Here is a 22,877-nt window from a genome sequence, read left to right as displayed (position 1 = left end):
GGGTTACACGGTGAACTCAGAGGAGGAAGGACCAGGAACCTCGCTTTCCCTAATTCCCTGCCGACTACCCATGGAGAGATGGAGAGAATGTTCTGCCATCTGGGAGCCCTCCGAGCCTCCATGGATTCTCCCTTCTCTGGCTTTGAGGTGTCCAGGAACACCCCGGGGGACAGCCTGTCACTCTGGCCCCGCCTGTCCACCTGCCCACACACTCAGACAGACACAGGTTTGGCGGCAAGAGTGTCTGGTGTTTAATCGCTCTCTGCGGCCTCCAGGAAGGCGGGGAGGGAGGGGGCGGCCCAGCCCACTCCCGTTTCTGGATGCTGCCGCTGCCGCCCCGTCCGCCGGGGACTCTCCACTCCGACCGCAGACGCGCTGGGCGGCCGGCATCTGGGTTCACAGCGGGGGCCGCAGGGGCAGCTAGGGCGGGTCCCGGGAGGCGAGGTAGGCGGCCAGGGTCACCACGGCGGCCGCGTACGTGCACACGCCCAGCCCGACGGCCAGGACCCCCAGCAGGAAGGCTCGGCGGGAGGCGGCCCCTGCCCCCTGGACGTCCCCCTGGGCCCAAGCCTTGTTGGTCTGTAGAGGCGTTGGGCAGCGGTGACTCAGGCGTCCCCTCATCCCACCCTGCTTCCCGCAGCCCGACCCCTCCCCCTCCCCCCACACCCTTGTATTCATATGTTCCAAAAACAGTGAGCAGCTACCGTGGGTCAGGCACAGCTGGGCACTGGGTTTACTGGGTGACTAATAAAAATAGACATATATTACTATATGCCGCAGTTCTAACTCATTGAGCCTCACAATGACCCTGAGGTAAGAATTAGTCATCTCTATTTTAGAGATAAGGAAAATGGGGCACAGGGAATTTAAGTGGCTTGACCACCACCTTAGGGGGTGGGGGGAGGAGGGGCAGGCCTAGGAGTGGAGCTCACTGCACTCCCCTCTGTGACAAACATGCCTCATTTCACTCCTGAATATTTCTGCGAATCCTCTTCATCACTTCCCACCCCCTACCCCAACCTACCTAAGCAGGGCTCCTCTTATTTGTTTTCTTTCAAATGCCATTTTCTCTTTTATATTCAGCCCCCTCTCAACCCCACCCAGAGACTGACCTTCTGGGCCAGGCAGAAGGCGGCGATGCCCAAGGGCCAGAAACAGCACAGCATAGAAAAGACAGCCAAGCCGAGGTGGTCGTGGGGCAGCAGCGGGGAGAGGGGGCCGCCCCCACCCCAGTCCGAGTCACTCTCACTGGATGAGACATCCTGTGGGCAGGAGACAGCCTGAGTGGGCATCTCCATCCCCCATCCTTGCTCCACTGTTCTGCTCCCCATGCCCCCAAAGATACCAAGAGAAAAATGTTCCCAGAGATAGACTCTTGACCCCACTATATCCTGGATGCCTCCGAGGGGAAGCTTTGGACCCTGCCTCCTGAGAAAAACCTCACCCACGCTCAAAAGCTTTGAGTTCAATTTCAAGAAGTTCACAGGTGCAGCCATGGGTGGGTATTACAGCTGCTCATAAGCCCTGAGTTATAAACCCCTGAAGTAGACACACAAACCAATGGGGATCAGAACCTGCAAAAAAGATGGAGATTAGAGGAGAGAGCTCTGGTGGCCTGAATTACTAGGACAAACCTGCCTGCTGAAACCACAGGTTCTAGGTTTACATATATATGTATCAGTTCAGTTCAGTTCAGTCACTCAGTCGTGTCTGTCTCTTTGTGACCCCATGGACTGCAGCATGCCAGGCTTCCCTGTCCATCACCAACTCCTTGAGCTTGCTCAAACTCATGTCCGTCAAGTCAGTGATGCCCTCCATCTCATCCTCTGTCGTCCCCTTCTCCTGCCTTCAATCTTACCCAGCATCTGGGTCTTTCCCAATGAGTCAGTTGGAATGTATATGTATATTTAATCTTGCATCAAATAGCTCACAAGATTTTAAGGAGTTACTGTAAGGCCAAAACTGAAGTGAAAATCAAAATTAATTTAACAGAGAAGGTCCCTTCTGCCCAGCAGGCATTTCCTGATCCCAGAAAAATTAATCTTTCATTCAGACCCTGAACTAGATTAAAAATGATCTCCGAATGGCAGTGCCCCTAGGCAGTTGACAGAAGCAGACCAAATCCTTTTTGGACAAGGTACTTTCATTCTAACCCTCAAAACCATTTTTCAAATACAATAACCAACAAGCCATCAAAGATAACCAGGTACACAGGAACCATGGAGGAGAACTAGCAAAATAATAAGGCCCTGAAAGTCTTCAAATACTGGAATTATCAGACACATAACCATGTCCAAGTGAAGCTTACTGCCACGGTGTGGCAGACTGTTTCTAAAAATGGCCATAACCACCTCTCCCCTCCCACAGGCTCTTCTTACAGTGTGACTGATAATCTTCCCATCAAGGGGTGAGGTCTGTGTCCACTTTCCTTGAGTCTGGGCAGGCTATGATTCATCTGTAATTGATAGAATGTGGTGGAAATAATACCACACGACTCACAAGCCTAAGTCAGAAAAGGTGAGGCAGGTTCAGCTTTGTTGAAACACTCCTGCCAGAGGGCTGGAGGCACATTCAGAGTGCTGCCCTGAAGCTTACGTGCTATGAGCCCAAACCAGCCCACATGGGGTGACTCCTGCGGAAGCCCTGAGACCACATTAAGAGAGAGATACCCAACCAGACCCCCCTGCTGCTTCAGGCTCTGACTGTTCCAGTTCTAGCTACTGGCTGGCCTTGTCCTCATGAAAGACCCTGAGGCAGAATCACCCAAGTCCTTCCCAAATTCCCAACCCATGGAAACCATGAGCCATGATAGTGATTGTTGTTTTAAGCTACCAAGTTCTGGGTGATTTCCTAAACAGCAGTAGCAACAGGAAAACCATGCTTTGCAAATAAAAGACAAGCTTGAGAATATGGACACAGAATAAGAAATGATTAAAAAATGACATTAACTAGGGAGGGGGAGAGGAAAAAAGAAAGAGGTGCAGAGACGCACCAGCTTTAGAGAGATGGACAGAGAGAAAACAAGGGGGTTAGAAATGATTGGGAAGAAAGAGTCAAAAGAAACAAAGATGAGAGACGAATCTGGAGAGAAAAAGGTAAAGAAACCGGGGGAGAGGAAGAACAGGAAAAACCACAACTGGAAACCCAGGAACATGCATGCAGTTGGGAAGTGAGACTCCAGGCCAAAGATGGGCACTCCACCTGCCAGCCTGCTGGATGTTGCCCACAGCTGGGTTTCCCTCCAGTCCCCTCCCCCAGTTCCCACTAGGGAGCCTTCCTTAGTGCTGCTGCTCCTACCTCAAAGTCGGGGGTCCCTGGCTCCCCTAGTCCTGCACTCACAGAAGGAAGAGATGGTGGCAGGAACTGCCAACCCTTCAGCGACTCCGCAAAGGCTGTCTCTCGAAAGGGAGGCCCCAGCTCAGGCTCATCGGACTTCTGGATGGGAAGCTCACCACCCACCAGCAGGGGCTGTTGGAGTTCTCGAAGACTGGGGCTGTCCATGGCTGGGGAGAGGGTCCTTCCTAGGGGAAGGGGAAAGAACAAGATAAGCTGTTAATAGTCTCATCTTCATCTCTCCCCTGACTCCTGGCTTTGGAGAGACTCCAGGCAGAGACTAGGTAGCTGAACCATCCTAAGACCCATTTAGAGATAGCAAAACTGAGGTCTAAAGAGTTAAAAGGGACTTCCCTGGGGGGTCCAGTGGCTAAGACTCTGCACTCCCAATGTAGGGGGCCCAGGTTCAGTCCCTGATCAGGGAACTAGATCCCACATGCCTCAGTGAAGACTGAAGATCTCACGTGCTGCAACTAAGACCCAGCATGGTCAAATAAATAAATAATTTAAAAAAGAGTTAAAGAGGATGGTCCAAGTTGTGTGTGGGGGGGGGGGGGGGACCTCAGGAATCTGGACATTCAGTTCTAGGCTTCTCTCTCCTCAGGGCAAAACCACATACCTGTTCCACAGTTATTCCAAACCATGCTTTACACACTTACTTGGCCCATGAACTACACACCCATCCTGAGTTCACACTCCCATCCCTCTCGCTCACAGCCATCCCCAGTGATGCTTAGTCCACACACCCCCTGAGCCCCCCAAGCCTGCATACTCAATACCCAAGTCCCCTGCCACACATGCCCAACCAGGCAAGCCCAACCCCCACCTGCGCACACTCATGTCCCAAGGGACAGTTTGCCCCAAACAACATGAGCTCCCAGGAAACACCCCTCTGAGGCCTGCAACCTTCTTACACACTCACCCCAAATAACTCCTTGTACATTCATCCTAATCCCCTCAACATCAGAATTTCCCCAGATGTACGTGTATGCACAGGCTTCCCACACATGCAGGTGGAACACACTCCCGTTTCCATCACTTCCCCTGCACACCTGCCCCAAACACCAGGGTCCACACACACCTCTTACTCCACCCACATTCATGACCCACACCCACCTGCTCCCCAGACACCTCCTGTTTGACAAGAATCCACCGCTGCACCCCTCCCCAGAACACCACCAACCCACCACACACTCCACTCAACCATAGAGAATATTCTTCTGGCCCTCACGATCGCCCGGGGGGAGAGGGGGGGTCCCCAAGTCTCCCACCCTCAGTCCAAACCTGGCTTGAGCCGATTTCCTCGCCAAGGTTTTGCCTCCCTGTCCCTAAACCCAAGACCTGGGGTAAAAGCGGTGCCCCCGGCCCGCAGCTGCGCCCCTCACTCACCGCCCACAGCCATAGGCCAGGACCTCCTGAGTTCCCTGCACAGACACCCGACCCGACCCTGCCGCCCAGGGTAGGGGCACTCAGTGAGCCCCGCCCTCCCCGGGGTCCAGGCCTGCCTGCGGGCTCGGGGTTTCCGCGCTCAGCCCAGTACCCCTCTCAGCGCCCCGGGCCCGCAGCGCGCGGGGGCGGGGATGGGGGCGGAGCGACGGCGCCCGGGCTCCGCCCTCCGCGGAGGCCCGGGGATGGGGCCTTGAAGGCCGACGTCAGCGCCGGGCGCGGACCCCTACCACCCCCGGTATGGAGGAGCGGGCGGGAGTCTCTGAGAACAGCGGGCCCTGACTCCGTGAACCCAGACCCTAAAGCTGCAGGGCGGAGGAGGGAGCACCCCGATTCTCCAGGGCCTTCCCGGCTTGGCCCCGCCTCCAGCCCACCGCCCTCCCCGCTGCCCAACAGTCAAAGCAGCAACCCCAGCTAACTGTGGGCACGGTTCTTAGTGCTTTACATACACACGTTATGTATATACACGGACACGTTTATTCCTGAGAACGACCTGAGAAGCACTATCACTGGTGGTCCTGTCGTGCCCAGGAGGAAACAGGCGCCGAGAGATAGAGCTTGCCTAAGAGCGCGCGGCAGGGTCAGTGAGTGCAGTGACCCACGCGCTGCCCCTGCGTTAGATGCCCTGCGTTCATCATCTCACGGATTCCTCTCGATCTCTCTCCCTATTCTGCACATCAAGCAACTGAGGCTGAGGGATGTGCGTGAGTTCACTGATCCGAGGTAAACAACTAGTACCAGGACCCACAGGCAGATTCTAACCCAAGGCTGTATTTCTTGCTGGCCCACGTAGAGGGATGAAAACAGAGGCAGAAGACGAGGTGGGGGCTTCCAGGGAGAGGGCCGGCGGTGGGAGTGGGCCAGGGATGGTGTGCTGGTTATCAGGTGGTAGGTGGTAATTATGAGTTACCTTTTGGACCCACGCAGACCTGAGTTCCTTTCCAGGCTCTTCAAAGCACTCACTATGTGACCTCTGGATAATAGCATCACCTTTTTGAACTGCAGTTTCTCCATTTGTAAAATAGGGTAAGTACTCCCTGTCTCTTGGATTGTGATCGCATATATAAAGCACTTAGATTAGGTGAAATTAACACACGTCCAGCATTTGCCCCAAACTAGGCACTCTGAACGTGTTTAATAGTGCTTAGGAATAGAATTATTTATTAATATAGCCATCATCTTCAGTCTGATGAAGGGACTCTTCTCGCCCTACAGGCCTCGACCTCCTTTAAGGAGGCCACCAGCTTGCACTGGCTTCCCTGTCTCTCGGAAGCCTTCCGTCTCACCAGTCCCAGACAGCCAAACTGGAGGATTCCCTTCCTGATGTGGGGCCGGCCAGAGTTCTCTCGCTCCAGGGCTCTGGGGCTCTGTGCCAAGAGTCCAGACGCTGGAGTTGGCACGGGCCCCACTCCCAGGGAGAGCAGATGGTGTCTGGAAGTGCACTTGGCTCAGCCAGATATTCTGGCTGACAACAGGCGGGGAGACCCGCGGGAGGATAGAGGAGGAGAGGGAGCAGAACTGTTCTATCAGGAGAGATAACCTGTTACTCTTTATTATCTCCTTAACCTTGCTCTTATCACTGTGAAACATACTACATACTTTGGCTGTTTGTAGTTTGAATTCCCCCACTTCAATGCCAGCTGCAGCTGAGCTGGGATTTGCTCTCTTTTGTTCACTGCTGTGCCTCGGGGCCTAGAACAGTGCCTGGGTGCAAAGCAGGCCTTCAATACCTATTTGTGGCATGGGCACATGAATTGTTACCAGCTTCCCTTTTTTACTGAGGCTGAATCAGTACATTTTACTGAGGCTGAATTTACTGATTTTTACTGAATCCCTGAGCAACATAGGGCCTCCTGACCCCCTAGGCCACCCTAGAGATTTTTTTTTTTTGGTCACTCTGCATGCAGGATTTTATTCCATGGATGGAATCTGCACCCCTTGCAGTGGAAGTGCAAAGTCCTGACCACTGGACCACCAGGAAAGTCCCGCACCCTAGAGATTTATTAACTTCACTACATTCTCTGGCCACCATCAGCCTTGTACAGTTTCCCTGCCCATTCCAGGGTTCTTGGGCTTTGTGGTGGTCCAGAAATACTGAACATGAAATCCCAGCCAGGATTATGAACAGAAGCCTAAGCCACTGAGTGAAAGTTTGATGAGGAACAGGACATGTATTTAGTCTCAAAGGATCCCCCCACAGATAACTTATTACAAAGGGGAAAAAACAGTATTAATGGACAAGTCAGCAGACACCACTTAAATCAGGTGGTGGAAGTGAACATCACCAGTACGGAACAGATCAACATCGTGTGCCTACTGATGTGCACTTGAAAAGGAAGGACATGACATCATTTCTATGATGCTTCTGCCAAAAATGCATCATCTGAATCTAATCACGAGAACATATGGGACAGAGCCAAATCGAGGGACACTTTATAAAGTGGCTGATCTGAACTCTTCAAAAATGTCAGTATTGGGACTTCCTTGGTGGTCCAGTGGTTAAGAATCCACCTTGCAATGCAGGGGATGATGCCAAGGGATAACTAAGTTCGTGAGTTGCAACTATGAAGCCTGCACGCTCTGGAGCCCATGTGCCACAACTAGAGAGCCTGCGTGCCACAACTAAGACCTAATGCAGCCAAATTAAATATATATTTTTTAAATGTCAGTGTCATGAAAACAAAAACATAAAAATCTAAAAGTTGGCAGCCTGTTCTAGGTTAAATGTGACCAAAGAAACATGACGGGCTCCCTAGGTGGCACTAGTGGTAAAGAGCCCACTTACCAATGCAGGAGACATAAGAGGCTCGGGTTCAATCCCTGAGTCGGGAACGTCCCTTGGAGGAAGGCATGGCAACCCACTCTGGTATTCTTGCCTGGAAAATTCCATAGACAGGAGCCTGATGGGCTACAGTCCATGGGGTTGCGAAGAGGTGGACATGACTGAAGCGACTTAGCCTGCATGCAAAGAAACATGAATCTGCCTGCAATGTAGGAGGCCTGGGTTCGATCCCTGGGTTGGGAAGATCCCCTGGAGAAGGAAATGGCAACCTATGCCAGTATCCTTGCCTGGAAAATCTCATGACAGAGGAGCCTGGTGGGCTGCAGTCCATGGGGTTGCAGAGTCGGACACGACTGAGCAACTAATACTTACTTACTTAAAGAAACATGACAAATAAACACAAAGTGTGATCCCAGATGGAGAGCAGATGGTGACAAGGTGTTTTATTGGGACAATGGGAGAAATTTGAATATAAACTATGAATTAGATGATAGTTTTCTGTCAATATTAAATTGATACTTGGGGAAATGTTAAACTGGTATTATGGTTATATAGGAGAATCCTCTAATTCTTGGAGAATTTTACTGTTAACATAATATTATGAATATATGTAGTACGCATATGTGTATATATGTGTGTATATACATACATATATATATGAAAAGAAAATCAAGTGAAAAAATTGAACAAAACTTCACAAAAAGAGGAAATCCAAGGTAGCAATGAACATTTAAAAAATTACCCAACTAATCATCAGGCAAATGCAAATTAAAATCACAGTGTGATACTAATACACCCCCAGCAGAATGGCTAAATGATAGAAGAAGCCACCAGGAAGTACTGGTAAGGATGTGGAGCAGGGGAACTCTCATACATCTAAAATTGGTTCAACCACTAGGTTGAATGAGCATCCAAATTGGTTCAACCACTAGGAAAACTCCTGGGCAGTTTCTACTATAGCTGAACATATCTGGTGTGTGCGTGTGCATACTTAGTCATGTCTGACTCTTTGTGACCCCATGGACTGTAGCCTGCCGAGCTCCCCTGTCCATGGTATTTTCCAGACAGGAATACTGGAGTGGATTGCCATTTCCTTCTCCAGGGGATCTTCCCAACCCAGGGATCAAACTCATGTCTCTTGGGTCTCCTGAACTGGCAGGTGGATTCTTTACTAATGACCCAGCAATTCCAGTCCAATAAGATATGAACATATGTCCACCGGAAAACAGGTTCCCATCAACAGATGGATAAAGTACAGCATCTTCACACAGAGGAAACTATATAGCAATGAGAATGAAAGAACTACAGCCACGTGCAATGGCATGCGATAAATTTCACAAAGCACTGAGCAAGAGACAGCAGACACAAAGTAAGACATACTGTGAGATTTCATTTATATAAAGTACAAAACCAGGCAAAATTAGTGCATATTGTTAGGAGTCCAGTTAGTGGTTTCCCTTGGGGGCATCCTGGATGAGGCATGAAGGGCATCCTTGGAGGTTAGTCATGTTCTTTTCATGAGTTGATTTCTGGTTACCAAGTGTGTTCAGTTAATGAAATTTAATTCAGCTGTTCACTTATGATTTGTGCACTTTTCTGTACATATACTGCCAAACATTTATTTTTGAAAATGTGAGTTTGATCTAAAGTTATGGATAACCTTCCAAGATGTATCACTGAGTGAAAAATGCAAGATGTGGGAATTTCCTGTGGTTCAGTGGTTAGGACTAGGCTCTTTCACTGCCAAGGACTTGGGTTCAATCCCTGGTCAGGGAACTAAGATCCCATAAGCCACTCTGCTTGGCCAAAAAAAAAAAAAAAGAAAGCCAAGATATAAAAGAGGATGAACAGTCACTCTAATAATGAGTACAGCATTTCCTCCAAAAATTAAAAATAGAATTACCATATGACCCAGCAATTCCACTTCTTTGGGTGTATACCCAAAAGAACTGAAAGCAAGGTATTAAAGAGATGTGTGTATACACCCATGTTCATAGTAGCTGTATTCACAATAGCCCAAAGGTGGAAGCAACCCAACTAGATGAATGGATAAAGAAAACAGAATGTATATCTAAAATGGAATATTATTCAACTTCAGAAAGGAAGGAAATTCTGTGATGTCCACTTTGTAACGTATAGAAATACTAAACCATTATGTTGTGTACCTGGAACTAACATGGTGTTGGAGGTCAACTATGCTTCAAAATAAATAAATAATTGCCATATAATTTTGAAACACAAGGAAATTCTGACATGCACTACAGCATGGCTGATCCTTGAGGACATTATGCTAAATTATGCTAAATGAAAAAACCCAGTCATAAAAGGACAAATATTGATTCCACTCATATGGGGTACCTACAGTAGTCAAATTCACAGAAGTAGAAAGTAAATAGGGGGTTTCCAGGGGCTAGAGGAAGGGAGGCAGGGATGGGAGTTTTTGTTTTATTGGTACAGTTTCAGTTTTGTAAAATGAAAAGAGTTCTAGAGACATTGCAGAATTATGTGAATGTACTTAAGGCCACTGAACTGTTCACGTAAAGATGGTTAAAATGGTAAATTTTATGAGTATGTTCTCACAATTTAAAAGACTTTAAGAATAAAAACTACATAAAGAGATATTCAGTGTGCTTCTTGTAAAAAGTATGTAAAATGTGCCATCTCAGTAACAACAACATGAACAATAAAAACCATCAATAATAACAAACATTTACAGTGCTTCTTATGTGTCAGGCACTACCCTAAATTCATTAGGCATTTGTATTATTATTATTAGGCATTGACATTTTTATTATTGCTGCATAACAAAATCCTCCAAAACTTTAGTGGCTTAAAACAATAAATACTACCATCAGACACAGTTTCTGTTGGTCATGCTTTGTTGGCTGACTCTGGGTCAGGGTGTCATGAAGTTACAGCTGGCATGGTGGCCAGCTGCAATAGTCACTGAAGGTTTGCTGCAGCTGAACCATCTCCTTCCAAGATGGGTCTCTCACATGGCGCTGGTTTGTTTAGCTTTGGTTCTTCCTCATTTGGGTCTCTCTGCTGTCGCATCATGGTGGCTGGGCTCTCTCAGGTGAGCCATGCAAGAGAGAAATGGAGGTGGAATCCCCATGCCTTTGACGGCTTAGTCTCAGAAGTCACACAGTAACAACTGTACCAGGAGCTACTGGAGCAAGTGACAAAGTGCAGCCTATACTCAAGAGCGGCAGGCTCCACCACCTAGTGAAAGGAGTGTCAGGAATCTGTGGACATGTTTTAAATGTCCAGCTTCATATGTTCATTAAATTCATAATCTAACAGGGTGGGTACCATTACTCATGCTCCTGTTACAGACGAGGGAACTGAGAGGCTAAAGGTCAAATGGAAGGGCCAGAACTAAGACTTAAATCCAGGTAGGTGAACTGGGAAGCATTTTCTTAATCACTAATATTATCAGTGGGAAAGAAACCAACTGAAGAAAAAATATTTAAGAAGGAGCTTTTTATGAGACTTTTGTTTGTTTGTTTTTGGGCCATGCTGTGTGGTATGTGGGATCTTAGTTCTGAGACCAGAGAACGAACCCTGTGCCCAGTGAAGTGGAATCAGAGAGTCTTAACCACTGGACCACCAGGTGAGTCCCATGTATAGGACTTTGATGACTGGCTGGACATGGGACGTGATGGAGTTGAGGATGACACCCATGACCTCCATATTCCTTTGATACTGGGAGATGAGATGTGTATCCAAGAGAAGTGAGACAGCAGGAGGTGAAGAACATAAAGTTTTGGGACAGAGTGAGAGAGAACTATGGGCTTCCCAGGTGGCACAGTGGTAAAGAATCTACCTACCAATGCAGGAGACGTGGGTTCCATCCCTGGGTTGAGAAGATCCCCTGGAGTAGGAACTGGCAACCCACTCCAGTATTCTTGCCTGGAAAATTCCATGGACAGAGGAGCCTGGCAGCCTACAGTCCATGCAGTCACAAAAGAGTCGGACGCAACTGAGCACGTAGCACAAGACAGAACTATAGTCTGTTTGGTTTAAGGATAAATCATTTTGCCCTAATTTCTTCATCTTAAATAAATCTGATAATTACCCACCCTGTGGGATATCTATGGGCTTCCCTGATGGTGCAGTGGTAAAGAATCCACTTGCCAATGTAAGAGATATGGATTTGATCCCTGGGTCAGGAAGATCCCCTGGAGAAGGAAATGGCAACCCACTCCAGTGTTCTTGCCTGAAAAATCCCTATGGACAGAGGAGCCTGGCGGGCTACAGTCCAAAGGGTTGCAAAGAGTCAGACACGACTGAGCACACATGTGGGATATCTAAGGATTAAAGGAGATCATGCTTGCAAAACAATCAGTTTACAGTGGCTGGCACAGAGAAATCACTTGATAAATGGTAGCTTTCAAATATATCTATTAGTGGAATATTATCGAATTATATACCTATTTTTTTTTTCTATATAAATACTATCTGTGGAGCCCTACACCAAGGTCACAGGTGTACAGCCTTGTACCAAGTTCACAAATGTGAAGGCCCATACTAAGGTCATCTCAGGAACTGACCAGAGCCCCCATATCAACCATTGCCATAAGCGTCCTCCAGATCTAAACCACTCAATTCCTTGATCCCATATTAGGTAAAAACACCCACTCCATTATTCACCCTATAGCATCCTAACTAATCACCGAATGCCACCCTTCCAGCAGGAGTTTTGTCTTGAGGCTATAAAAATTGGCTACTAGCCGATGAAAGGCGTTGGCTCTCTCTTGAGCCAGCCTGCTGTTCTAACAGTCAGCTCTCCCTGCTCTGTCAGGAGGTAGGCCTGCCGTTCTAAGGGCATCTCCCTCCCAAATAAACTCTATTCTCCTCTCATTCTGCCTCATGTCTGGAAATTCCTTTCTAACCTGCACACAATCCACGACACTATCCTATTGAAATGTTGCCCCCCTCCCTATCACTTTGAGCTGGTGACTCTTAACTTTTGCTGTCCCCGTTTTACAATAAGTAGGGGAATAAGTTCCCTTTGGACTCCTGGTCTGGGCTGGAGGAATAAGGCAGGAACTAAGGTTCAACTGACCTTGGAGGGTGGAGAAGGTACTGCTCAGGAAATCAGAACGTGTGAGTGCCTGACTCAGTCACTCCCCTTGGGGTCATGACATGGATGAGATAACTGAGACTTAGAGCTGTGCAGGGTCCTGTTACTGAGAGTCCAGCCTTCAAAAACAGGATTTTCTGCAGATAAAGTGGCCTCAGTTCCTCATTTCTCTTACCCCTTCCCCCACCCCACCCACTCATTGCTCAGAATCAGCACTAACAATGAAGAAATGGGCGGTATTTCTGAGAAGGAAGTTGGATTTATCAGTCTTTGAGGAGCTTGGGGGAACTCTAAAAAGGAACCCCGCCAACCAGATGAAGTTTATTTCCAGTTAGGAGGCAAAGGGATGCATCCAAACTTGTGAGATTCCCCCGTAGCTCTGGCTCAAGTCTATCTTGCGGTCCCTGTTGAGAGACAGTTTGAGGGGTAATGGGGCATGGATGGATTTGCTTATTCTGTTATAAGAATATCTGAGACAGACAGTGTTCAAACTTCTTCGCCGCGCTCAACATGGCCACAACCGGGCCACGCCGCAAATGGCTGAACCTTGGGTCGTGGCTGGAGAGACTTCTTACCCAAAAATGGAAACGGGTGGGGAAGAAACAATGTCAATCACAGCATAGTCCCGCCCCACCAAGTGCCGCTAGGGCCAATTAGCAACCCGCAGGGCGGGTGCAAGGCCAGGGGAGGAGGCTGCCGTTGCCCCAGCAACAACCTGGGAGGCAGGAGGCGGGCGCGGTCTCGGAGAGATCTGCGCCTCAGCTCTCTCGCTGCCAGGAATGTCCTAGGAAAGGCGTGAGCCAGACCTGGGAAGTCAGCGCCTGCGGAGAGAGGGACAGGTCAGGCCCATGAACTCCAATCTCCGCCAGCGCTCTCGCCTCTCCTAACCGTTAGGGACTCTGAGGTAGGAATAAGGCATGCGCGAACTCACAGGCGGAGCTAAGGCGCCCAGCGACGCATGCGCCTCATGGACTTGGGGGGGGCGGAAATCTGACGTGGGAGGCGGAGCTTTTGTGTTGTGGGCGGAGTCATTTGGGCCTCTGGGGCGGGACTTTCCGCGGCGTTGAGCCTAGGAAGTTATTTTAGACGCAGGCAGAGTTACGCGCCAGCTCCTTGGAGCGTCCATTTCTCGCCCCTCATTTTTCTGAGACTCTCCTGGAGAGGCAGTTAGTATCATGGTTGAAACCGCAACCTCAGTGGTTTGACGAAACTAGCTTGGAATCCCACGTATTGCTCCTTACTTGGTGGGCCTCAGTCTTCCCTTCTATTAGGTGGAGATAATTGTACACTTTTCTCATAAGGCTGTGATTATATTTTCCCCTTTCAGGGCAATGGCTGAGGTGCACGTGATCGGACAGATCATGGGGGCCACCGGTTTCTCGGAAAGTAGCCTGTTCTGCAAGTGGGGCGTCCACACAGGTATTCCCCGACATGGTTCATTTCCCCACCGAAACCTCTCAGTCTAGCTGCTCCACCTTCTTTCCTTGATCCCTTGGCTCAATCCCTGGTCCTTAGCTTCCGTCAGTTCTCAGGACTCCTATCCCTGACCACATTCTGTTCATGCAAGTCTCAGGCTCCCTTCTTATCCCTTCCCATCCCACCTCTGGAAACTCTTGAGTTCTAGTCTCTCAATACACATTCCCTGAGGGCTTCCTATCGTGGTGCTAGTGGTAAAGAACCTGCCTGTCAATGCAAGAGACATAAGAGACATGGGTTTGATCCCTGGGTCTGGAAGATCCCGTGAAGGAGGGCATGGCAACCCACTCCAGTATTCTTGCCTGGAGAATCCCATGGACAGAGGAGCCTGGTAGCCTACAGTCTATAGGGTCACAAAGAGTCGGACATGACTGAAGTGATTCAGCACACACAGCAAGGATAGGGGACTATAGGCTTGACACACCCGCCTACCCCCAGCACACACTCCCAATCCTCAAAACACTTAAAACCCCAACAACACTATTTGGCTTCCATTCACTGTCTTAGAGGTGCTTTGGCCTTGGGTGACTCCCCCATCTTAATTCTTTGCTTTACCATCTCCATTTATTGAACTCTTAAGGTGAAATGGAAGTTTCCATCTTGCAACTAAGAGGAGAGACCACCCTCCTGTATTCATATTTCTCTGTGAAAACAAAGGAACCTGGTTCTGATCGTCATCCAAGTCCATCCACATAAGCCCAAGAGGGACCGTGGAGGTCCCAGTTTTCATGCCTTTCCATCAGAGGCAGTAGAGGGTTGGTGGTTAGTGTGATACGGCCACAGGTCACCAAGTCTGGGCTCAGATACAAACTCCCTTACCTATTAATTGGGAGCCTTTGGACTTGACCTTTTTGAGCCTGTTTCCTTGTCTGAAAATGAAGCTAATAGCACCTAAGAGGCAGCAGAGTACTAAGAGGTTAAGAGCAGAGACTACCTGGATTCAAAACCAGCTCCTGTTTATTAATTATGTGACCTTGGGCACTTGTCTTTGCCTTGATTTCCCTGTCAGTACAATGGGAATAATAACACTGTATACCTCATGGGGTTGTTGTGAGGACTACATGAATATCAACAGCCCTTAGAAGAGAACCTGGATTTGTAAGTCCTCGTAAGTGTTGCCTGGCTTGTGTAACAGCTGGATGGGCTCTTGTTTCTAAGCCTGGGATATGTTGTCTAGCAGAGATACATGTCCATGAAATGAGTGTGCCCATTGTCATCATCATCTTTTTAGGTCCAGAGTCCTCTGTGATTTCGCTGGTGGATAGACTAGTGGCTGAGATTCCCTGGGAAACTGGGATCCTGCAGTTGAGTGAATAAGACAAGCCTGGAATCAACTCGGTTTCCAGCGCCCTACCACTCATCTGTTCTGTGACCCTGCCTCAGTTTCCTGGTCCGTAAAATGGGACTATTTGTCCTTCATAGCAGTGTCAGGAAGTCTTGTATGTGAGAATCCTGACTCAGGGCCTGTTGCTTTCCTCACTTGGCCCAGAAGGGAGCAGTAACCAACATGATTTTTATTATTTCAGGGGGCTCTTCGCCAGGGAGAGGAGGTTAGTTATGCAAGAGGGAGCCGAGAGGCAGTCAGATAAGGGGCTTGGTCTCTGCTATCAGTCAGAACTCTCTTTGAGGAACTTCGCTGGTGGTTAAGACTCCACACTTCCACTGCAGGGGATGCAGGTTCGATCCCTGGCCGAGAAACTAAGATCCCTGCATGCTTCGAGGCACGGTCAAAAACAAATAACAAACAAACCAGAAACAAACCAGAGCTCCATTTGAATTAGCTCCACTGTGGGACTTGGTCTGCTGCGGTCCTGCTGTAGCCTCAGCATGGAGAACAGTGCTTGGCACAGAGAAGGTATTCGGTAAAGGTTTGTGGAATGAATGACCAAGTGCCATTCCTTCTCAGAGTCTGTTTCTTTACCTGTAAGATGAGGATTGTATTAGCCCCCACCTCCTAGGATCATTTCTTTGTCCAGCAAACACGTATCGAGCACCTTCTGTGTACCAAGATCTGAGTTTGCGATCCTAGGGATCCAGTACTTTATAAGATCCCTGCTCTCTGGGGGCTCACAGTAGGGGAGACAGAGAATAAATAAACAGATAAAGACATGAGTCTAATGATTACAGATCGTGTACTAGGCCCTAGGAAGAGATGAGCTGAGAGATGATGTGAGAGGGACTGGTTAGTTTGGGGATAGAAGAGTGAGGGAGAATACCTCTGTGAAAGTAGCGCTTGAGCTGATCCCTGAAGTATGGGGAAAACAAGTCTGGGGACATCCAGGAGCAGGGTTTTCTAGGCAAAGGGAACAGCCAGTGCAAAGGCCCTGAAGAGTGGAACAAAAATAGAACCAGTGAGGCCAGAGAGTGGTGAGGAATGAGGAAAGTGATGAAAGATGAGCTCAGGAAGGTGGTGGGTGGGGGCGGGGAGTGGGCACAGGCGAGGCCTTGCAGGGCCTGTGGGCTATGGAGGAGAATCTGTAAGCAGGGGGTGGGGTGGGGATTAAGAGTCCCAGAAGGCGGATTAAATGAATTCATTACTAAAGCGCTTAGCACAGCGTCTGGCATTTGCTAAGCACTCAGTGCATTTTCACTATGACTGTCACCCTCGGTAGGACTGCTATTACGATGCACCTTTCACGATATGCTCTGTGCTTTTGTTCATGAAGGACACCCTTGGCCCCATCTTAATCCTCAGACTAGGGCCTCTAAATGTGGAATGAGAATAGTAATATAATAAAGTGATACCCAACACTTTTTCAGCAGGCACTAAGCCATGGACAATATTCTTAGTGCTTCGTGTATATTAATTCATTTAATCATCTCACAAACCTGTGAGGGATGCATTATTATTATACCCACCTTACAGATGGGAAGACTGAGGCAGAGAAAGGTAACAAGCCCAAGGTTGCATCAGTTCAGTTCAGTTCAGTCACTCAGTTGTGTCCGACTCTGCGACCCCATGAATCGCAGCACACCAGGCCTCCCTGTCCATCACTAACTCCATCGAGTCCGTGATGCCATCCAGCCATCTTATCCTGGGTTGTCCCCTTCTCCTCCTGCCCCCAATCCCTCCCAGCATCAGAGTCTTTTCCAATGAGTCAACTCTTCACGTGAGGTGGCCAAAGTACTGGAGCTTCAGCTTTAGCATCATTCCTTCCAAAGAAATCCCAGGGCTGATCTCCTTCAGAATGGACTGGTTGGATCTCCTTGCAGTCCAAGGGACTCTCAAGAGTCTTCTCCAACACCACAGTTCAAACGCATCAATTCTTCGGCGCTCAGCCTTCTTCACAGTCCAACTCTCACATCCATACATGACTACTGGAAAAACCATAGCCTTGACTAGACGGATCTTAGTTGGCAAAGTAATGTCTCTGCTTTTGAATATACTATCTAGGTTGGTCATAACTTTCCTTCCAAGGAGTAAGCGTCTTTTAATTTCATGGCTGCAGTCACCATCTGCAGTTGCATAGGCAGGAGGAAATAGTGCCAGGATTTAAATCTAGACATTTGGCTCCAGAATCTACACTTTGCAATCCTTGACCACCACCCACCCCCGGTTCCAGGGAGAAAGGGGGTCCTGCAACCACAGTGGGATCCCCTTCCTGAGGACTGTCCCCTGCCCCTCCTCCTGACCTCATCCATGTCCTGGCTCTCACTTGCAGGGGCAGCATGGAAGCTCCTGTCAGGCGTGCGGGAGGGCCAAACACAGGTGGACACTCCCCAGATAGGGGACATGGCCTACTGGTCCCACCCCATCGACCTGCACTTCGCCACCAAAGGCCTTCAAGGTGGGTTCCCAGCCTGGACCTCAGGCTAGACTAACAAGAGGTGAGTTAGTGGCACCCACATGCTACCAGAACCGGAACCACCAAGTGCTGGCCCTGCTTCCTGTGCCTTTGGGTCCCTTTCCTGACCAGACTTGGCCCTGGAGAGGCTGAGCTGAAACCTCCCCAGGCCAGCTCTAGAGTTCATTAGAACCAGGGCAGAGGCCAAGGTGAAGGGGGCAAGGTCAAGGGGCGGGCCGGGGGAGAGGGACATGGCTTTCACAGAGACAAAGCAAGAGAGTCTTCAATCAGAAGGATGCTGGGAGGCACTTCCTGGAGGTCCAGGGGTTAAGATGCTGCGCTTCCAATGCAGGGGGCCTGGGTTTGATCCCTGGTAGGGGAACTAAGATCCCACACAATACTTGGCTCAGTCAAAAAAAAAAAAAAAAAGGAGGAAGCTGGGAGAGGGTTAAGAGAGAGAGAGGTGAAGGCTAGTGGCTGTTCTGCAAGCAGGGCTTTTCTGCTGCTCGGAGGGTAAATGAATATGTGAGAGAGGAGGGGTATCAGAAAACCTTTTCTGGAGGAATATTTGTGTCATTAGAAAGGAGTAGATTCCAGGAAATAGTCTAGATAAATATGCCATATATTTCTATCATATAAATAATAGTTACTGAGTGCCTACCCTGTGTCAGGGGTTGCCAAGGAGATGTCAGTGATGAGACAGCCCCTGCTAGCCCAGCTCTGTTCCCACACAGATCATCTCTGGGGAGAGAAAGAGCTACCCTGAGTGGCAGCCCAGAGTGGGCAGGCCTGGGTGAGGGATCCTGAAGGACTCTGGGAGCCCAGAGGAGGTGCCTTACTCTGCTGGGGAGTTCAGGGAGGGGTTCCTGGAGGAGGGGGAATGTTTGGTTTTGCTGGGAAGAGTCAGTAGGAGCTATTAAAATGGAAAGATGGAAGAGGGTTCTAGGCAGAAAGCCATGTGTGGAAGGCTCAAGGGGAGAGGTGAGTCAGGGGTATTTGGAGGATGGAGGGTGAGCAGGGGTACTACAAGGGGTGATGTGGCAGGGGACAGGGAACAGGCCCTGCAGGATCTTCAATGCCAGGCCGCAGAGTGGAGGCCATATCTGGGGAGCCAGAGCAGGTGATTGACAAGTCAGATTTTGCTTTTAAAAGATCTCTCTGGGGACTTCCCTGGTGGTCCAGGGGTTGAGGATCCATCTTCCAATGCAGGGGAGATAGGTTCAATCCCTGGTCAGGGAACTAAGATCTCACATGCTGTGGGGCAGCTGGGTCCACGTGACTACTGAGCCTGTGGGCTCTGGAGCCCTAGTGCCGCAACAGAAATCCCATGTGCCACAACTGAGACCTGACTCAGCCAAACAAATAAACTTGAAAAAAAAAAAGATTGCAGTTAAAAAAAAGATCCCTCTGGCTGCCCCACAGGTGACAGATTGGAAGGTGAGGCAGGCCACAGTCCTTTCAGCTCTTAAGGATCCCAAATATCCTTGCTGTTTCTTTTCTCATTCTATTAGGAAATCCCATTAGCTCCACCTTTGGAATGCATCCTGAATGTCATCACTCCCCCGACCCCCATCACCTCTCACTAGGCTGTTACCATAGAGTCTTTTTTTTTTTTTTTTTTTTTTTTTTTTTTTTTTTAGAGTGACGTTTTATTTCCTACTACCTTAGTCAAACAGTTAAGTCAAACAATTTCAAAGATGGAGATTCCCTTAAAATATGAAGAAACGCCAAAACTGGTTTACAAAATATAGTGATACATTTAAATATTTACATCAAACTAAGCCAAAATGTATACAAAATATATTTAAGCCAAAATAGATCCAATAGTATGATCTGACTCAGCAATTTTCAAAAGATTTATTACAAATGCAATAGGGCATGAGTTAAAGTGGGGTGATACCATCTTTCTCTCCTGTACCACTGTGACTTCAGATTTAACTTCATTTAGAGATGACCTCAGAAGTCTGTTTTCGAGTTTCTTCATGAACGTGAGGCTCAAGCCAGAAGGACCTCCTCGCTTCCCTGATAAACCCTGATGTCTAGTTTGTAATAACCTGAGATTTGGTGATAAGTCTGTTTTCCTGATTCACATGCTTCATAATTTGATTGAGATTTTACATGAATGATAAAAAATAAATAAACTGTTCAGGCTGAGCTGAGAGAGCAGAAGGGTGAGGAGATGGAAAGATGTGAAAGAAAGATTTTTTTTTTTGCAGACTGGTTATGTTTCCTTGGAAGTAACCTGGTTGGGAAAACTCCAGGATACTATGCAAGACTTAAAAAGCATCAAAGAAGCAAAATAGTAGTTGCCTCAAGTGGGGCAGTGTAGACAGTCTGTGTTGTGGCAGCTATTTCTGTCTATATCTCCACATATCTCCATTATTCAGGAGGTTTAATTTAAAATATGCTACTGGGGCTCCACCCCAGCATCATATGTCTGTCAGCTAGAAGTGATAGCTGAGCACAGGCAGCTGTGTAGGCTGACTTCTTGAGGCTTCTTACAGGTTGCTGCTGCTGCTGCTAAGTCACTTCACTGCTGCTAAGTCGTGTCTGACTTTGTGTGACCCCATAGACGTCAGCCCATCAGGCTCCCCCATCCCTGGGATTCTCCAGGCAAGAAGACTGGAGTGGGTTGCCATTTCCTTCTCCATACCATAGAGTCTTTACTGAGGTGTCCCTCCTGTGAACACCTAAGTCAGGCCACATTCCTCCTCTGCTTAGGACCCTCTGTGGTCCCCACATCACTCAAGGTAAAAGGCAAAGCCTTACCATGGAAGGACAGGGCCCTGCTTGATCTGGTTCTGTCTCCCCTTCCCCATCTGCTCCAGCCACATCAGTCCCACCAGGCAGCTCCCACCTCAGGGCCTTTGCACTAGCTGTCCCCTCTGCTGGGAGCATTCTTTCCTAGATAGCCATATAGCCCCCAGTCTCTTCCCTCCTTTAAGCACTGCCTCTGATGTCACCTCAGTAAATTTTTTCTTGATCACCGCCTTCTAAAACTGCATGCCTACCTACTCCCACCCTACCCAGCTTATTTTTCTCCAGAGCAGTTATCACCATCTGACATACCCTATAATTTGCGTATTTACTGTGTTGGTTGTCTAAGATGTCAGCTGCACAAGGGCAAAAATTTTTGTCTGCCCTGTTCACTGCTGTATCCCCAGCTTCTAGAACAGGGCCAAGCTCAGAGAGACTCAGAAAGGAGGGTGAAATGGGGCTGGATCTCCCAAGCACTTTGCTTATCGGGTGAGGAGCTGAACTGTATCTTGAGTGAGGAACTGAGAAATCTATGGAAAGGGGAGAAAGATGCTTCCAGCTGCCAGGTGAAAGATGATGAAGGCAAGAAAGAAGGCCCCGAGGCCAGGAAAGAGGACAGGGTGTGGCCATGGGGAGGGAAGGAAGGAGGCATCCAGGACAAGGCCCACCACCCTCACCTGGGGACTGGGCTCCCCAGATATGCGGACACAGAGGAGAAGGCCAACAGAGAATTCAACAGAGGCCAGACCTCAAGGGTCTAGAATGTTGAGGTTGGACTTTATACTGAGAGCATTAGGGAATCATGGAAGGGTTTTGAGCCGAGGAAGAACCTGGATTCAGAAAGATCCCTTTGGCTGCTCTGTGGTGGTCCAGAGGAGGAGGGTGGGGCAGAAACCTGGCAGGGGGTCTTCAGGAGTAAGAGGCTGGACTGTACCCCTTCACCTTTCCACCCTCCCTCCTATCCTGCAGGCTGGCCCCGGCTCCATCTCCAGGTGTGGTCCCAGGACAGCTTCGGCCGCTGCCAGCTTGCAGGCTATGGCTTTTGCCATGTGCCCAGCAGTCCAGGCACCCACCAGCTGGACTGCCCCACGTGGCGGCCCCTGGGCAGCTGGCGAGAGCAGCTGGCGAGGGCCTTCGTGGGCGGCGGGCCTCAGCTGCTGCATGGAGATGCCATCTACAGTGGGGCTGACCGCTATCGCCTGCACACCACCTCCGGGGGCACCGTGCACCTTGAGCTGAGCCTGCTGCTGCGCCACTTTGATCGGTATGGGGTTGAATGCTAAAGGAGCCTATAAGAATGGCTGGCCCCCAGCCATGTCTTGGGACACCCCATAAGGGGCAGGATGGTGCAGTGGTCAGAAGCATGGGCTTTGGAGACTGTGAGGCCTGACCCAGCCAAGGCTGGTGCAGCTTCTAACCTGACTAGCACCTCAAGCCCAGTGGCTACCCCTCCCAGGTCCAGTTTTCCCATCTGTAAAATGGGCCAGTAGGTGTGTGGGCTCACAGGGGTTGGGTGCAGAGAAGCTGCTGGCACGTGGAAGGGCTCAATAAAGATGTGGTGCTTTTCAAGTGTGGGTGCTTTTTTGACCTTCATCTGTCAGACGTGGGCCGGGGGTGGGGGGATTCCTCCTACTGTTACCCTCCTCCTCAAGCCCCCTTCCCTTGCCCTCTGCCTCAGCGTCTGACCCCCTTCTCCACTCTGGGTGATGCTCTTAAGGGCCCCCACTCCTTGGAGGTTCCCCCCATCCCGTGCCCCTTTCCCCAGTGGCTCCTTAGTTTCTGGCTGACCCGCTTCCCCTCTGCCCCGGTTCCCCACTCTCCACTCGGGGCAGTCCACCTCGGAGTCCCTGTATCCTGCGTCCCCATTCTCTGAGCCTTCCGCACTACGTAGGTCTTTATGCTCTCGCTGACCCCCGGCCCAGTCCTCAAACCCACACGCATCACTGCCGCCCGCTTCGGTGGCGCTCGACCGCCAGGAGGCAGCACCCTGTTGGTGGGGCGGAGCCGGGTGTCCGCCCCCTCTCCCCGGGCTTAAGGGACCCCCCTTGGAGCCCGCCCACGCAAGATGCGGACCGTGGCCCGGCCCCCCCGTGCCCTCCCCCTGAGGGCCGCCCCCGCCCCGCGCGCTTCCTGGGTGGGGCCGGGGCGGCTTCAAAAACCCCCGCCGCCCCTGCCGGTCCCAGCTGCCGCCGCCCTTCGCGCCCCAGGCCGT

The 22,877-nt window shown here is 49.7% G+C and overlaps 2 protein-coding genes across 2 annotated transcripts; one reads left to right on the top strand and one right to left on the bottom strand.

Moving 5' to 3' along the window:
- Nucleotides 1-420: 420 nt before the first annotated feature.
- TMEM91 (transmembrane protein 91) lies at nt 421-4,735 on the bottom strand. Its single transcript, XM_052656592.1, has 4 exons — nt 4,723-4,735; nt 3,298-3,521; nt 1,113-1,262; nt 421-579 (listed from the first exon to the last, which is right to left on the bottom strand). Exons 1-4 carry the CDS (start codon nt 4,733-4,735, stop codon nt 421-423), a joined length of 546 nt encoding a protein of 181 aa, XP_052512552.1.
- Nucleotides 4,736-13,344: 8,609 nt separating this feature from the next.
- Nucleotides 13,345-22,217, top strand: B9D2 (B9 domain containing 2). The gene is made up of 4 exons (XM_052656424.1): nt 13,345-13,551; nt 13,975-14,066; nt 17,786-17,911; nt 21,635-22,217. Exons 2-4 carry the CDS (start codon nt 13,979-13,981, stop codon nt 21,946-21,948), a joined length of 528 nt encoding a protein of 175 aa, XP_052512384.1. The 5' UTR covers nt 13,345-13,551; nt 13,975-13,978; the 3' UTR covers nt 21,949-22,217.
- The last annotated feature ends 660 nt before the right edge of the window (nt 22,218-22,877 follow it).

This window comes from Budorcas taxicolor, chromosome 18 (genome assembly GCF_023091745.1).
Source record: "Budorcas taxicolor isolate Tak-1 chromosome 18, Takin1.1, whole genome shotgun sequence".
NCBI lineage: Eukaryota > Metazoa > Chordata > Mammalia > Artiodactyla > Bovidae > Budorcas > Budorcas taxicolor.
The sequence above is the reverse complement of the archived record's forward strand: the minus strand, read 5'-3'. Positions and strand labels throughout refer to the sequence as shown.

Bases quoted from the DNA above. Each gene is read 5' to 3' on its own strand.
- B9D2 (XM_052656424.1), top strand. From the start codon at position 13,979: ATGGCTGAGGTGCACGTGATCGGACAGATCATGGGGGCCACCGGTTTC. The intron at 14,067-17,785 runs GTATTCCCCGAC...TCTCACTTGCAG, and splicing joins CAAGTGGGGCGTCCACACAG to GGGCAGCATGGAAGCTCCTG. The intron at 17,912-21,634 runs GTGGGTTCCCAG...CCTATCCTGCAG, and splicing joins CGCCACCAAAGGCCTTCAAG to GCTGGCCCCGGCTCCATCTC.
- TMEM91 (XM_052656592.1), bottom strand. The intron at 1,263-3,297 runs GTAGGAGCAGCA...TCCTGCCCACAG, and splicing joins CAGGGACCCCCGACTTTGAG to GATGTCTCATCCAGTGAGAG. The intron at 580-1,112 runs GTCAGTCTCTGG...ACGCCTCTACAG, and splicing joins CCTTCTGCCTGGCCCAGAAG to ACCAACAAGGCTTGGGCCCA.